The sequence below is a fragment of the Barbatula barbatula genome, assembly GCF_947034865.1.
Source record: "Barbatula barbatula genome assembly, chromosome: 5".
Lineage (NCBI taxonomy): Eukaryota > Metazoa > Chordata > Actinopteri > Cypriniformes > Nemacheilidae > Barbatula > Barbatula barbatula.
The window spans coordinates 133,131-150,148 of NC_136769.1; the positions used below are offsets into that span (position 1 = coordinate 133,131).

A 17,018-nucleotide genomic window follows, 5' to 3' on the forward strand; every position below is an offset into this window, starting at 1 on the left:
TCAATGTGTGCGATTTATGGGTTTGCGTATCAACAATAGTGTCACTGACCGCGCGGGTAGAAATCACTTCACTGGTGTCTATCAGTGCAGCACTTTCTAATATTGGTGAGAAATGTTCATACAAGACGCGCCTGTGCTCGTCGATGATTGGTCGCGTCGCGTCGTTCACTCAAATCCCTTGAACCGCGGCTCCTAAAGAGACAGACGTCTATTTGCATCATGGTTACCATAGCAACTGAGTCACAACGGCCTATGTGTGGATAAATCACAGTGCACATATTTACACAGACGTCTACACAAAGTATGAAGACGTTCCAGAATAAATGAAGCCATCAGTTTCAGATCCTCAGTCTTGTATTATTGTGTGTAATCTCAGCCTTCGTTCTTCATATAAACACATCATTTTCATACCTGTAAACAATTCCAGGTGATAAGTTGCCGTTGATAATCACGTGTATTTATTTGGACTTAATTCTTATGACAGAAAGAGAAATGATATTTCCAAAAGACATGAACAGAAAGATGGGTGTCCTAAAAAAACATCGCACACATTTGGATAAGATTGACTTCATTTCCATTTTCATATGGCTTCCATTATGAATCATTCGCTGTTAAAACAATTACACAATTGGGTTTTAAAATAGATTTTATTTTGGCCACAGCATCACACCAATAGAACGCAACGCATTATGAGTAGTGACCCACACACACACCACTATAGTTTCCGTTTAAACCATTAGGATTTCAATGATGCTTTCTGTTGTTTTTCGGGCAGATGTATAGAGTGATATTGTACTAGAATGGCGCTGAATGAAAGGTTTCTTTTTACTTCTGTCTGTAGTAACTAAGCAACACTGGCAGCATCACGTGATCAGACAGCCCAGAGTGAGCACAATCTTGTGAATAATAAAACACTCACTCACTTGATCGTGACATTATATTGACATGCGGTTCTTAAGGTGAAAGCATACCGTCTGTCATGTCGTTTATCCACGATCAGTTAGGATCTGTAGTCTACTTGATTACATTATATCCCACTTCACATTTAAACGGGTGTTTTCATCGAGTACGATGCGCGAGTGTCCTCTAGGGGGCGCACAAACCTTTAAAATCTTAATTGGGGAAAATCGTGTTGTATACTGTAGTATGCGACAAGTTCAAATGAAGTTGCTTAAAGGAACAAGGCGAAGGGTCTTAAATGTTATATGAAAACCTCCTGATACAAGTTTACACGTGCACATAGCCTGCTGTTTATGGGCTGTCAACATAAAACAACACTTTAAGGCAAAGGCTGTACGTCAATATGATATAATCCAGAAGAGTGACATGCCATATTTATCACATTTTATTTGAAGAGTTTTGTTCCAAAATGAGAAAACTCTGCTTTTAAAGATTCAAAATTCACGTTTTTATGATGTTATCGTGTGTAAAGTAGCTGTATTTTCTTTTTTATAATGGCTTGAATCAAAACAATCTTTTGAAACCAAACTCTTCATTTTATAATTACTACTAAATTATAACGTTTCGTATTTGATTTTCTACTACACTGAAGTCAAATGATTTAAATAAGGATGTTGAATAGAGACTTTGATCTGAGATGTTGTAGTTCTTCTCTTTGCCACTGGATGGCAAAATGACATCGCAAATGAACCAAACACAAACAGACATTCTGAAGCGAAGGTTGTACGTACTGTAGTGGACGGCCCATAATACTGAGAGGTGTCCAGCTGTCTTCACTACGAGACTTCAACTCTGACCTCTCATGAACTCTCTGACCTGCAGACACGAGAGCAGCTTCTTCGCCTGTGACGTCATTATTTCTGTGCTGTCAATGTTTATAATCGCGTGTCAGACGCATCTAAAGTCAGTAAAGGACGCTGTGATTCTAGTCATGTTTGAATATAAATGCAAATAGATCCGCATCTTTCACACACACGGCTTCTTGTACTTTAGTTGGAGAGATTTCTATTGATTATTTATTTTGTGATGGTAAAACAATTATTCTGACTGCTATACTACACACTTAGTAAACCTGATGTTTCTCATTATTTTCCTGCCTTCCAGCTGTGGTGTCGAATCGCGCTCGCGATACTTTAGGCCTACGTCATACGCCTATCGGTCAACGGAGCGCCACGGCGGAGATGCTAAGCAATGCTGCCATGGCAACCGCTCCGCCCGGTTCGGTATCGCGCGTGGTTTTCTGTGCACATCGCTCCGGTACGACACGGTCAATGTGCATGAATGTGTGCGGTTCGCGAACAACGAGACAAAGGCGAACGAAACTTTGGTGGAGCGAGCCAGAGAAGCGGGTGGGGCTTCCGACTATTATCCGCTCTGTTGCTAGGTGACCGTTACTAAGTGCCAGCGGGTGCTTCACAAAGGATTGTGGGGGTGTGTTGAGAGGGGGAGGTGGGTGAAGTGCTTCATGAAACACACGCACGGTACAGTAGAGTTCGCACGAGCTCGCCTTTAAACACAACTTCTCAATGTTTCTTCTACCTGAGAAGCGAACGTGTGAAGAATTATGTCAGAGAGACTTGATGTTCATCTGCAGGACAGTGTAATAATCGACAATCAAACAACCCATTGTGTGAACAGAACCACTGAGACATTTCTCAAACAATCTTAAAGACTCAAGATTTACAATCCCATGAGATGTACACAAGTAAATGATGACAGAGTTTTGGTTATGTAAAAAAGCGTAATATTGGAATCATTTTACTGTTCGTGTTATGATACAAATGAAGTCCACCGAGTGGTTCTGTGTGCCTGCAGAAGCCCCAGTAAACAGTGCGCAGTGAAGTATGCGACACACCGGTGTAGTTGTGTGTATTACGTAACACATTACAGTTCGCATTGCAGTCGATGGTGTAGTACAGTATGAAGCGTGTGCATACACAGAAAAAACTTGACCGCAGCTTCACTTGTTTTACTCAATTTATTTAGCATGTGAAAGAAATCTGCGACGTGTCGTCACCCTTCTACGTCGTGAAAAGATCCTCTCAATATTAAAGTATCATTGAGGCTTGAGTTCATATCGTCATAGAAAAAAGAATTTTGTTCATTATATACACAATCTGTACAAGTATTCACTGTAGAATCGTATTCGGAGATGTAAAAATTCAAAGTGAATGCGATTCTTATTCCATAGTGAAACAATGCACTCATTCAGCCTGCATCCTCTCGCACTGCAGTTACCATGGCAACAGCATGGCGATACCACAGCAACAAGAGTATGCCACATAGAAGCCGCCGTCTCGCTCACGCGCTCATCACCCATGTCGAGTGACAAACTCATCCATTCTGTGAATGTAAAGATGGATTTTGTATTCTGGTGACTAGCGATGCGTTTAACAACAGTTACCTGTATCATAAAACTTCAAACCAGCTGCTATACTTACCTTAGAATAATAATAACAATATAGTAGTTAACAGAACGCTAAAACTTTCCTATATATTGCGAGTACACTAGAATGAAGTCTAACTACAACTAGGCGTGTTTCTCTATGAACACAAGAAAAGAGTGATGTCTTAGCATACAGAGCTCAAGCTACAGCAGTGAGGGATCAGAGGAAAGTGTGATTAAAGGGACAGTTCAAAGCAAAATCAAGCGTATAGCATTAGTTCTGGCGGGTCACGTGAGTCAAGCTTGCATCAGCTGATCCTCCTCTACCTTTAGAAACACAATCACAGCTTCCGTTCTAAATTCATTCAGATAAAAGCAGCTTATCGTTTGCTCAGGAGCAAATTACCCTCCTCCATCCCCAACTCCACCTCACATTCACAAAATCTGGACTCCACTTCTGTTATTCCTTTTCATAAGTCTCAACTACATTTGTGTTACACATAAATGTCTTTAAGAACTCATTATATCTGCTTGTCTTCACGGTGCTCCCTGATCTTATTCATGCTGGCTGCATGGATGGGCTGGAAGTTTTGTCCAGAACCATACCGCTAATCTAAACTTTATGCTAATTGTCAATCATTATTGACAGTTATGAACCGGACAGAAATAAGAATTCTTTCATCATCATCATCATCATCAAACCTGTACAGGTATCTTTCTTCAGCAGAACACAAAAGAAGATATTTTGAAGAACAACACTCGACCCCATTGACTCCGAGCAAATGAACACAAAACCACTGAGATGTTTCTCCAAATATCTTGTTTTGTGTTTCACTGAAGAAAGACTCCCATACAATGGGAACAGAATTGTGATTTCTGGCAGAACTGTCGCTTTAAGTCAAGATTATAGAACTATTGCTGTGAGAAGAACTCAAACGTTACCGCTCTATGACGGGAGCATTTAGACCCCAGCTTCAACACACCTTAAATCACACTTTGATATCTTAACGTAGTGAAACCAAAGAGTTTAAAGACAAACTGTAAAAGCAGAATGGTTAAAGCGTTTACCTTACATTTACAATACAAATGACACTCCATCAAATAAACGTTAAAGTCATTCACTTGAGCTTAAGGTCCTAAAACACACTGAAGCTGGAGATCTGTGTGTATGGGGGGGGGGGGGGCACTTAACCATTATAATAATTAACACTACAGTAAACATAGAAAGAGTGTTCGCTAAACTTCCTCTGGAAACTAAAGTAAAATTAGTCCTTAAATATTTCACTTTCATGTTCTCACATAGATAGCGAGGTAAACGTGTGTGTGTGTGTGTGTGTGTGAAGAGAAACTTAGTGAGGATCAAAGCAGTAACGAAAAACATAAAACTGTCCAGGACAGCAAAGCGTAGCTCTGTTACTAGTCAAAGGAATAAAGAGGAGTCAACGTCTTATTAAGTAAAGCTGGCAGTTAACTATCAGAATTGAGTCATAAAAGCAAACTATCACTTATCAGAAGTAGTAATGCTTGACTATACTTTGCATATTTTTGTTGTGTTTTTATCTTCATTTTGGTTATTTGTTAAATATGTGAAAAAGCTATATTAAAGGTTGTCTGTTAATAATATAAAGAGAACATGTATTTACAGAGTTAACACTGACCTTACTCTATATTATCTTCCAAACATGAATCATTAAAGAATCACAGATGATGTTGTAACGCTGTTTATGTGAAATATCACGGCAGTAGAGACGCTTGAATATAAATGAGCGTGGGAGCCGGAACACTCGGCAGTGAACAGCGTGAGAGAGGCCGTTGCCATGGATACACAAGGATGATGTGGAGACTGACCGCTCACATCGTCTCTGGATATGTGCAGCCAAAGAAACAGTAAAACCTTCTCCGAGGTTCCAAAAGGATTGTGTCTGGCAACGTCTCTGAGGTAAAATTGTTACCCTGTTAAAAAAAATCTAAACGCATTCATCCACTGTCATGATCGCATCTTCACAATAGAGCAGATGAGAAGAGCTGTGATGGAGGGGAGAGGTGAAACAGGCCATCTGCTCTACTGCACTTCTCCTCAGACACATTCACCAGATGGACAGCAGCTCATGGTCGCTGTAAACATGTACTTGACAGGAAATATGACATTCTCGCAAGTTCTGCCTGTTCTGCTAAAGTCTGGCTCGTAGGACTCATTCACACATCAGACTCGATGCTGGAGAGTTTCTCGTACACATGTCCGTTGCTGCTGTTGAAGGGTCGAGGTGGACCGAGGCTCAGCTTGCTGGTGTGGTGGTTTCCCATGCAAAGCTCGGCTGGAAAGTGAGGGCCGGGAAAGTTTGACATGACTCCTGAAGCGGCGGACGCTGGCAGGAACGAGGTCACGCCCATGGGGCCGTGCACGTCCCCCTGCTGCTTGGTGATGTAGTAAGACTTGGAACCGTGTAGCAGACACTGGTCATCCCCAAACGTGGGAATGAAGGGGTTGTGGTTGCTTCGGTCAGGATAAAGGGATTTGGATAAGGGCGCTGGCCCTTCCATCAGTCCCCTGTCTCTCGATTCCCTCTCACCCAGCGAGCGACGGTGAGGCGCACCCTCTCCCGCTCTGAACAAACCAAACGGCGATCCTGCACCCTTTGCCCTCTCTAGACCTCCGTAGAACAGAGGGTCGATGTCAACGTCGCGTTCCGAACCTCCCTGACGTTCGAATATATGTGCGAAGGGACTGGAGGTGTCCATGCAACGCTCCTTTAGGCTCACACTGCGCGGCCCAGGTGGCAATGCCACACCCACGTCTGCAGCCCCTCCGAACCCCAGCGGCCCGGCAGGTCCCCCCGCCCCTTCTCTCTGGAGGTCCACAAAGGTGTCGTAGGAATGTTGTCGCCGCAACGGCCTTGCACCGAACGCCCTCCGACGTTGCGCCGGCGTCTGCGCTCTACTGCCCCCCAGCTGCTCCAGTAAGTGGCAACTGTCCTCGCTGATGTCGTAGAGGTTGCCCGATTTCTTGCAAGCATCGCACCTCATACAAGTGGCTGAACTGGGGCGGCTGCTCCCCAGCCCTCCTCCGCCGCCGGACGCAACACAGTTAGTGCCCCCGCCGACGTAGCCGCCGCCGTGAAGGGCAGTCTGCTTACTGCCCGTGCTGCTGGCACGACAGCTACGACATTCCCAATCGCTGCCATCCAGCTTCTTGGGTTTGCTCTTCAGGAAGTCGTCCACAGACACCAGGCTAGTGCAGTTCCCTCCTACCCCACTGGGACCATCTGTAAGATCCACATGCTCCCACTGTGGGATGTCTTCCTTGGGACGGAACTGGTCCAGGTAGAAATCCCTCAGGCTTTCTTTGTCCTGTAACAGATATGAGGTTGAGTTGGCGCTACCTCCTCTCTTGCGATCAGAAGGAGGCGAGGCAGAGCGGTGGCTGTGCTGGTGATGATGGGGGCCGTGACGCTGGCGGCGTCGGTAGCCCAGCTCGATCTCATCGAATTCGCGGCGGGACTTTGCAGATGCCGGACGTTTCTTAAGACTGTCTCTGTATTGCTTCCGTTTTTTTGCGTTGCCCTCTAGATTGCCGTAGGTCACCGTATGCGTGGAAATGTCAGACACGTCCGAACGGATGTTTCCTTCATCGGCTCCGCCGCAGTATCTCTCGTGCCCTGGGATGTATCCCGGACTGGACACCCCGCCTTTGAAGGAGAACTTGCCATACAGGTCAGCCAGGCCCTGTTTCAAGCCCTGCCCGGACGAAGGGGGCTGACTCTGCAGCAGGTCAAACTTGCTCATGTTTCTGTGCGTGAGCGCAGAGCGCGGCTGGCTGGTGAAGATGGGGGCCACGCCTCCAGCTAAGCTATCACAGTCAAACATGCCTCCCTCCAGGGAACTGCTGGATCCCAGGCTCGGAGGACGGTTTGGGGCTGGTCCAGTCAGGCCCATGGTCGAGCCACCGTGGTGGTGCAAGTAGTGGTCTTGATACAAGTTACTGTCCTTCAGGTGCAGGTTGCCAAAGGTGCGCTCCACCTCGCTGATGTAGTCACTGAACATGTTATCGTCGAGCAGGTACGGGGCTTTGCAGTCCGAGTGTCCGGCCAGACTGCGGCGGTGCTCGCTGATGTCATACACAGAAGACTCTCTGCGGATGAAGTCGAGGGCGCTGTGCGGGGAGCCATTGACTCCAGAGAGAGATGCCATGTTCTTGGCGGTGCGCAGCAGCCGCAGGATGTTCGAGTGCGTGTTGTTCATGGTTGCAGAGGGTGAATTCAGTGCCGAAGTCTTGTCTTCGATTTCAACTCCGTGAATGCAGCTGTAAATCTCCTGAAAGAGGAAATTAGATGTTTCAGTACACCCGAGAACTTTTAGGTGCACCCGTAAGACGTTTTTGAGCTGTATGTTTATGTGAAACACTTACCCTGCTGATGCTAAACGTGAGACCCGGTTTTCCAGAACATACACCCATGAAACAGAAGCGCAGGTGCCAGAAGAAGACGTGTTCAGCAATGAACGTGATGAGTGACAGAGCCATTGCGGCTCCTAACATGTAGAAGACACCAGCCATGTTGTCCACATCCAGCTGACTGCTCATCACTTCATTCTTCTCATGGTGGCATATCCCGGTGAGCCAGAGAGCCTCAAACTCCTCCATATCACCTGAGACACACCCACACACATCAGAATGTGTCCTAATGATAGACTTTAATATGATATTATAGTTTCGATTTGTAAGTGAAAGTTGTAAACCTGAATGCAACTCTAATGTTTTATAAACAAGCAACTAGCAGTGAAAAGGTTACAATGTGTGTACGCGGCTGGGACCGAATGTGGGTGTGTGTTCATACCATCTCCAAACAGCTGAAGGATGGCGAGGTCCACCTGTCTCTTCCAGATGGATTCTTTCTGGATGGCTATGCCGTAGCCTGTGGACGCAAACACTTTCCCAGAGCCGATGGTGACCAGCTTACAGCCCTCGTCTCTTCCGGCCATGTAATTCAACACTGCAGCGTCATAAATGAAGGCATCCAGCTTTCTGTGAATCAAAACGAACGAATCTTAAAAGCTTATTTTGTTATTAGTCGTGTGAATGATTCTCGTTCGAACGACAGCAATCAAGAAGAGACTCAGATCATCTCACCCTGTTTTCAGACTGTACAGAGCCTCGTTTACGTTGCGTTGGTGATATTTGATCATGTACGAGTGCATTTCTCTGTAGTTATTGCGGATGTTTCGTTCTGTGCTGCCGTTGGGAACGGTCCCGAAACGAAACGGGGGCGAGAAATCGTTGGGTCTCTGAAACTGGAGTTAAGCACAGACAAACACATCTCATCAAAACAGCAGAGGAAAGTGACGCCATGTAAATCCTGTCGATCGTATGCTTTCACTTTCCACTGTGTGCTACTTTCATGATGTTTGTGCCTTCTGGAGCTTCAACATGTTGAGATTCGTTTGTGTTCATCTGAAAAAATGAAGTCCTATACATCTGAGATGACACAAGGGTTAGTGAATGACAAAATACCTTTTTATCGCTGAGGCCGGACACCTGGTCCACGTACTCCTCCTGAATCATAAACGCTGCCAGATTAGCTGTATAGCTGGCGAGGAAGATGACGGCGAAGAAAGCCCAAACGCTGACCATAATCTTACTGGTGGTTCCTCTGGGGTTCTGCACTGGAACTGAATTATTGAAGACCAAACCCCAGAGTAACCAGATGGCCTTCCCAATAGTGAATGACGGACCTCCAGGCTCTGACAGGAAACAAGCACAATGATCATCAACACAGAGGACTCATCAAGACCAATTATCGGATTTCAAATCCGGATTTCAAACAGTTGAATATAGAATATTTGAACGTTACTTTCCCAGGAATCCTGTGATCTCCAGCTCATCTTTTGTAAGACTTGCAGTAATATAATGTCTACTGTATAGACAGGTCCTTCTCCAAAGATTTGCATATTGTGATAAAGTTCATTATTTTCCACAATATAATGATAAAAATTAAACTTTCATATATTTTAGATTCATTGCACACCAACTGAAATATTTCAGGTCTTTTATTGTTCTAATACTGATGATTTTGGCATACAGCTCATGAAAACCCAAAATTCCTATCTAAAAATATTTGCATATCATGAAAAGGTTCTCTAAACGAGCTATTAACCTAATCATCTGAATCAACTAATTAACTCTAAACACCTGCAAAAGATTCCTGAGGCTTTTGAAAACTCCCAGCCTGGTTCATTACGCAAAACCGCAATCATGGGTAAGACTGCCGACCTGACTGCTGTCCAGAAGGCCATCATTGGCACCCTCAAGCAAGAGGGTAAGACACCGAAAGAAATTTCTGAACGAATAGGCTGTTCCCAGAGTGCTGTAAAAGTGTGGCAAAAAACGCTGCACAACGAGAAGAGGTGACCGGACCCTGAGGAAGATTGTGGAGAAGGACCGATTCCAGACCTTGGGGGAGTCCGGAGTAGAAACATCCAGAGCCACCGTGCACAGGCGTGTGCAGGAAATGGGCTACAGAGAAGCAGCACTGGACTGTTGCTCAGTGGTCCAAAGTACTTTTTTCGGATGAAAGCAAATTTTGCATGTCATTCGGAAATCAAGGTGCCAGAGTCTGGAGGAAGACTGGGGAGAAGGAAATGCCAAAATGCCTGAAGTCCAGTGTCAAGTACCCACAGTCAGTGATGGTTTGGGGTGCCATGTCAGCTGCTGGTGTTGGTCCACTGTGTTTTATCAAGGGCAAGGTCAATGCAGCTAGCTATCAGGAGATTTTGGAGCACTTCATGCTTCTATCTGCTGAAAGGCTTTATGGAGATGAAGATTTCATTTTTCAGCACGACCTGGCACTTGCTCACAGTGCCAAAACCACTGGTAAATGGTTTACTGACCATGGTATTACTGTGCTCAATTAGCCTGCCAACTCTCCTGACCTGAACCCCATAGAAAATCTGTGGGATATTGTGAAGAGAAAGTTGAGAGACGCAAGACCCAACACTCTGGATGAGCTTAAGGCCACTATCGAAGCATCCTGGACCTCCATAACACCTCAGCAGTGCCACAGGCTGATTGCCTCCGTGCCACGCCGCATTGAAGCACTCATTTCTGCAAAAGGATTTCCGACCAAGTATTGAGTGCATAACTGAACATAATTATTTGAAGGTTGACTTTTTTTGTATTAAAAACACTTTTCTTTTATTGGTCGGATGAAATATGCAAATTTTGAGATTTTGGGTTTTCATGAAAAAAATCATCAGTATTAAAACAATAAAAGACCTGAAATATTTCAGTTGGTGTGCAATGAATCTAAAATACATGAAAGTTTAATTTTTATCATTACATTATGGAAAATAATGAACTTCATCACAATATGCTAATTTTTTGAGAAGGACCTGTATGCGTTTAAATAGTTGTGTAAATAGATACGTATGTGTCTGTATGTTTTTGAATTTCTTTATTTCATATCTCTTAAGATTATATCTTTATTTATTCCATTTGTGTGTTCAACGTGTTTTTCTTGATTTACTTTCTTGTCGTAAAGCTGCTTTGATACAATGCAAATAGTAAAAAGCACAATCCAAGACCAAGAAATATTTCTCTGTCATTTACATTATGACTTTTGCTTCTGAGTGTGCAATACCTGAGATTGGACAACTGATCTATATAAATGAGTGGATTGCTTGTGACGTCATTACACTGAAACTGCAGCGCCGCCATGTTGGTATGCCCAAATTAAATGAGTAGGGAGTTATCACACATTATTCTAACTTGCCAGTCCCTTCTTTTATATCTAAAGTCTCACAGTACATTCTTACAACGCAAATGTCTTAAGTATGTAAACGGTTAATTGTTCAAAGTCTAATTAGATATAGAGTGAGTTACGTTAATTTTCATATCAGATCAGCAGACTCACGCAACCAATCATGAAGCTTATTTCTAAACAGGTGCCATTTCAACAGTGTGCAATAAACACTCACCTTTTGAATTGCTATACGTCGTAATTCTGCCCACAATAAACATAAACATTGGAAAAATCATCAGAAGTAACAATTAATTTAAACACACATGTGAACTAGAAACTTATCGCGCCCCAATAAGCTGTAAACAGGTTATTTAATGGTCATTTTGACTGTAAGTCAATGGCGCTCTATGTCAGTTGGGCATACCAAGATGGCGGCGTGATGGCTTCCAGTGACCTCCTGTCGTTGGTTTAGCATTCTAGGCGCAATCCAGTCATTTATATAGATCAGTGGATCAAACCCATGACCTTGGCGTTGCTAGTGCCATGCACTAACCAATGGGGTCCATGAAAGCTGCAGGTAATATGATGATATTCTGATGTATGTGGTTTGGGTTTGTTTGTTTGTTTGTTTGTTTGACGATAAAGGGGAAACAGAAAGTCGACTGTGCTGAGATCACAACAGTACGTGCTAAAGAACAGAAATTATTTCATCAGACATCCTCAGAAGGGTCCTGTCACCTCGGCCGTCGGCGAGACACAGGTTGTATCCCACAGGACTGAAGTACTCGAAGATAAAGACGGCGAAGGCGGACACCAGCAGCAGCATGACAAACATCATGATCCAGACGTCAGCGCTAAAGGGCTCTACAGAGTGAGGAACACACGTGAGTAAAGAGACAACACACACACAGAGAACGAAAGGATACAAGCTCACCGAGGAACGCTGAGGGTGACACTGTCCCATTGCTACGGGAGACCATGACACTGATGCCTGTCTCTATGAAGGGCACGGAGAAATCGATGACCTCAGACCTTTCCTCATTGATGGTCAGCGATCCCACAGCCATGTGAGCATTCTTCATCACCACCTGCACACACACACACACACACACGTCAACACTCGGCGCAAGCTGAATACATTTCAGTGTGTGAGAGAGAAAACTCACCAATGATTTATCACCTCATACAGTAAAAAAACTGAAAGTGTTTTTCAGACTTTGTATAAAGTTCTCTGAAGTAAACATGACATCAGACCTCATGAGAGGAAAGAAGGAAGACTACTGTGTGAAATATAGATGAGAGAGAAACAGAACAAAGGAAAGAGGGTCATCTCTCTCTCTCTCTGATGGTAATTTTAGCTCTATACACCTAAACTTCACGTGACTAAACTGGGACAGGACCGATCATTTCTGTAAACAGAATCTTTTCTAAATTATGAATTGAAATGATTAACAATAAATGTAAATACTGAATGTAAGTTTGATCTGTTGATTTGTGGTTGAGATATTAGCCGGTGGTGTTTTTGTAGTGTTTATATCATCACCTCTCCCACAAGCCCGTTCCACGTGCCGTTGATCTTCTTGCCGTGCTTGCCGTTGGTAACCAGATAAAGGTCATAGGTGAACTTCACATACTTGCCGATCTTCTTCAGAATATCAATACAGAAACCTTTACAACAACGCTTGATATACACCGCAGCAACGCCTGTGTGATTACTGCCAGACAGAGAAAGAGTTTGATTATTGTTGATGGTACGGGACGGCTTCTAAATCAAAGTAAGTGATGTTTGTTAGATATTGTTTAAGTGCAGAAAGGTTTGTGTGATGGTTTGGTCTATGGGTCATATACAGTATAAAGTCTTGAGAACGTGTGTGCTCACACAGATTTGAGTTGTTTTCTACATGGTACGGTGTTTCTCATGCAGGTCCCGCTCAGTGGATCCACGTCCTCTACGATGACAAACGGCGCCTCCTCAAGTGTGACGATGGACAGATGATCATCATCTCTTCTCTCAGCCCCAGAGTGAAGCTCGAACCTCGGCCACACGTGATACTTCATGGACAGAGAGCCGTTCTCCCACTTACCCACCTACACACACACACAGATCAGAGTCCAGACACACACAGCACAACAACACACAAACACACAACTCACTCGATCCCACTGACGCTCTTTATCCAGCAGTATGATCACCAGCTTGGGATGCATCTGATATCCGTCCTCACTGAACGACAGATTCCTCCCTTCAAATGTCACGTTCATCAGATACCTGTCATCAGACACATCAGACACATCATCAGTCTGTCTGTCTGTCACCCGTCTGTGTTTACTGATGTTGTCATCACCCTGTTGTCGAGGGTGTTTTTCTGGCATATGTAACATGTTGTGATGACAGCCACAACCACTGCGGCTTCCAAGCTCATCCTCTGTGTTGCCATGGAAACATCATCATGAGAGAGGGAGAGCGAGTGACCTCTGCGTAAAACAAGCTGTTCTATTTTCCATCTTTATCTCTCTGTGTTTCTGACCTGAGCAACAGTGTCTCACACATACAGATGCACAGTGTGTGTGTGTGTGTGACAGTGTGTCTGTATGCGTGCGTGAGGGTGTGTGTGTGTGTGTGCGTGTCAGTGTGTGTGTTACCTAAGCACTTCATTGGGGTTGCCTGTGATTGGACTCTTCTTGTCGAGTGCCCCGTGACACTCAGATTTCAGCAGTGTGTGTGGACCTCTGTCCAGCATCATGGAGGACGTCGCTGAAGCAATGACCGCCACGCCGTCTCTCACTCGTGCCTCCAGCCCATAATCCCACTCATCATAAGACACTGAGATCATACCTGCACAACACCACACACATTGGAGTGAACAATCTGACTGAACACTGTTGAATGTGTGAGGTCTATAGTAGAGTGCAGATGGATGTGATGTGACAGACTCAAACAGATGTCCAGCATCCTCTGTATATTCAAAACACGATGCTGTGTGGTGTCACCTGTGGGGAACTCAGGTGGGATGTGATCAGCGTCACCAGCCACCAGAGATGGTGCAATCCATGTGTATCCGTAACCTGTGAGTCCGACAGAATGTGCCACCTCAAAGATGATGTTGGCTTCTTCTTTGGTGGAGTAGAGCAGAATGACGGGACTCTGAAGCTTCTTCAGTTGATTCTGAATCTTTGCATCTCCGTCGTCTACAGACATATCCAACAGCAAGACCTCCTCCAGCTCCCAACCCACAAAACTGTTCTCAATGGTGCTGCGGATCTACACATACACACAAACACACAAGTGCAACATCAGCATAAGAAAATCAAACACACACACACACACAGTGTTAGAGGACTTGTGTGTGTAATAGCTCAAACACATTAATTCTGACATCAGTGTCTGTGTGTACGTTACCTTGGTAACAAAGTCCTGGTATCCAGGGTAATAGGTGGTAACTATGGAGAAGATGTACCAGTCATACTCCTCCATGATGTTGAGCATGACAGACGCCTGCTGCTCGATGGACGGACCGAACTGAAAGAACATGGAGTTGTCATCCTGCACACAACAACACAGCACCGTTACATCATCATCTTCGTCATCACAATAAGTTTGTGTGTGTGTGTGTACACACCTGGGCTCTCTCTCTCTCTCTCTCTCTCATTAAAGTTAAAGTCATGTCATTGATGCTGATAGAGGATCAATGGAGCTCCACAGGAGCTGCTGAAACAGTTCTACTCCACCATCATTGAATCCATCCTCTGCACTTCAGTAACTGTCTGGTTCAGCTCAGCTTCTAAATCTGACCTCAGAAGACTACAGAGGGTAGTCCGAACTGCTGAGCGAATCATCGGTACAACCCTCCCTTCTACTCAAGAACTGTACTTATCCAGAGTGAGCAAAAGGGCTGGCAAAATCACTCTGGACCCCTCACATCCAGCACACTCCCTCTTTGAACTGTTGCCATCTGGTCGACGCTACAGAGCTCTGAGCACCAGAACGACCAGACACAGGAACAGTTTCTTCCCTCAGGCAATCCATCTTATGAACACTTAATATAACCGTGGAACACACTACACGATTTATATTTACATACACATACACTTGTTTACCCAACACACATACTCAGTGTACACAGTGCACATGATATACCTGTACATACATAACTGCTCATTGTAATATACCTGCCATACATTGTCAATTTGTATATTGTCTCTGTACCTACTTATTTGTATTTGTATCTTATGTATTTTTTATTATTTATTGTGTTTCTTGTTCTGTCGCTGTCATTCTGTTGCACTGTGGAACTTCTGTCACGAAAACAAATTCCTCTTATGTGTGAACATACCTGGCAATAAAGCTCATTCTATTGTATTCTATTCTAGAGTTGACCTCATGTTTAATAAAATCTTGGGCTCATTGTAATGACGCAAACACACATCAACACAATACACATCAACTTCAGTTTATATACATTCATTCATGATTGACATTATGATCCACTCTTAAAACATCCCTTCTAACAGATGAAAGCAATACAGAACACACACACACACACACACGGCTCTTCCGCTGTCACACTGTGGCTACACACTGCCTCAGCAGCTGTGCTTCTCTGACGATCATGACATCACACACAATATATATATTCATGAGCGAAGCAAGAGAAGAAATACACTAACAATAAGAATCATTTTATTCGATCAAACCCTAACGTCACAACATCATTCATATGTATCCTGAACTGGACTTAAACACACACACAGCGGGCGTTGTCCTGTGTTGATGACACAAGTGTGATCTTAAGATGTGAATCTAGAAAAAAATCTAAAAACAGATTCTAGAAAATAATGTAGAATAACAAAACTATCAAAGTGTTACTCCTGAGCCGTGACTGTTAAAGCTGTTACAGCTTTAACTTGCCAAGTGGCCATGGTATAAGAGGGTAATCCACGTCTAGCTGTGCATTCAATGATTTTATTACACAGCTCGTTTGAATGCTTGATTCTGATTGGCCGGTTGAGACATTTGCAGGTTCATTATTCCCAGATAACAATCTCTTATTAAACTAATAACACACGGTAACCCGGATGCAGCAAATCATTTTGACAGGGTTTTTTGACAAATGATTTTAATAACATATATGACATTATATTTACAAATGAGTAGAGATAGTAGAGATTTCTTTCTCAGTCCAGTGTCACATTGTCAAGTCAAGTCAGCTTTATTTATATAGCGCTTTTTACAATTTTCATTGTTACAAAACAGCTGTACAAGAAAACATTGTCTATAAGCAAAACACATAAGGTTATGCGAGTCAAAACACAGGTCAAATATAAATTCCTATAAGGAGTTTTAATTTAATAAAACTAAAAATCTAGCAGCCCCCCGGCCTGGCAAACAGTGCAAAACAGTCTGCAAACGGTGGCGAGGAACCCAAAAAAACACTATACATTATAATGCAATATAATGTAACCAAACCAGAGAATGAAGTCCAGAGGATTTTAGCATTAGATACGGTATTTGTGTAGCTGTAATTCATAGGCGGGATTATGCTAATTGTGAATGAGCGTGTGCATGATTGGAATTCATTAACATTCACACTATTTACAAATTGATCCAATCAAATTGGACGTTTGCAAAATATTTGTGAATCTGGAGGAGAGTTTTAGGGAAGGTCTGTTTTACGTGAATATTACTCACTAATTTTTTCAAATGTTTCATAAATGAGCCCATTGTACTGTAAACAACATAAAAGACAATTCTACTCTATGTGTGTGTGTGTGTGTGTGTGTGTGTGCGTGTGCGTGTGCGTGTGCGTGTGTGCGTGTGTTCTTCAGTGATGTTTGTGTGAGGAACAGGGTGATGACGATGTGTTATATGTACATCTATGACAGTCATGTGAGTTCCTCTGTCTTAACAGCCTGGACATTTCTTCAATGTGTGTGTGTGT

At 43.6% G+C, this 17,018-nt stretch overlaps 1 protein-coding gene across 1 annotated transcript in view; it reads right to left on the minus strand.

The window, feature by feature from the left end:
• Positions 1 to 5,542: 5,542 nt before the first annotated feature.
• Positions 5,543 to 17,018, minus strand: part of grin2ba (glutamate receptor, ionotropic, N-methyl D-aspartate 2B-a) — a gene marked incomplete at both ends in the record, with an annotated part of 19,584 nt that continues 8,108 nt past the window's right edge. Inside the window, 13 exons of the mRNA XM_079457769.1 lie at positions 5,543 to 7,657; positions 7,752 to 7,990; positions 8,179 to 8,366; positions 8,472 to 8,632; positions 8,853 to 9,082; positions 11,818 to 11,943; positions 12,014 to 12,167; positions 12,623 to 12,794; positions 12,959 to 13,167; positions 13,234 to 13,348; positions 13,723 to 13,915; positions 14,071 to 14,341; positions 14,480 to 14,623. Coding sequence (XP_079313895.1) covers positions 5,543 to 7,657; positions 7,752 to 7,990; positions 8,179 to 8,366; positions 8,472 to 8,632; positions 8,853 to 9,082; positions 11,818 to 11,943; positions 12,014 to 12,167; positions 12,623 to 12,794; positions 12,959 to 13,167; positions 13,234 to 13,348; positions 13,723 to 13,915; positions 14,071 to 14,341; positions 14,480 to 14,623 — 4,317 coding nt within the window. The remainder of the gene's footprint in view (positions 7,658 to 7,751; positions 7,991 to 8,178; positions 8,367 to 8,471; positions 8,633 to 8,852; positions 9,083 to 11,817; positions 11,944 to 12,013; positions 12,168 to 12,622; positions 12,795 to 12,958; positions 13,168 to 13,233; positions 13,349 to 13,722; positions 13,916 to 14,070; positions 14,342 to 14,479; positions 14,624 to 17,018) is intronic.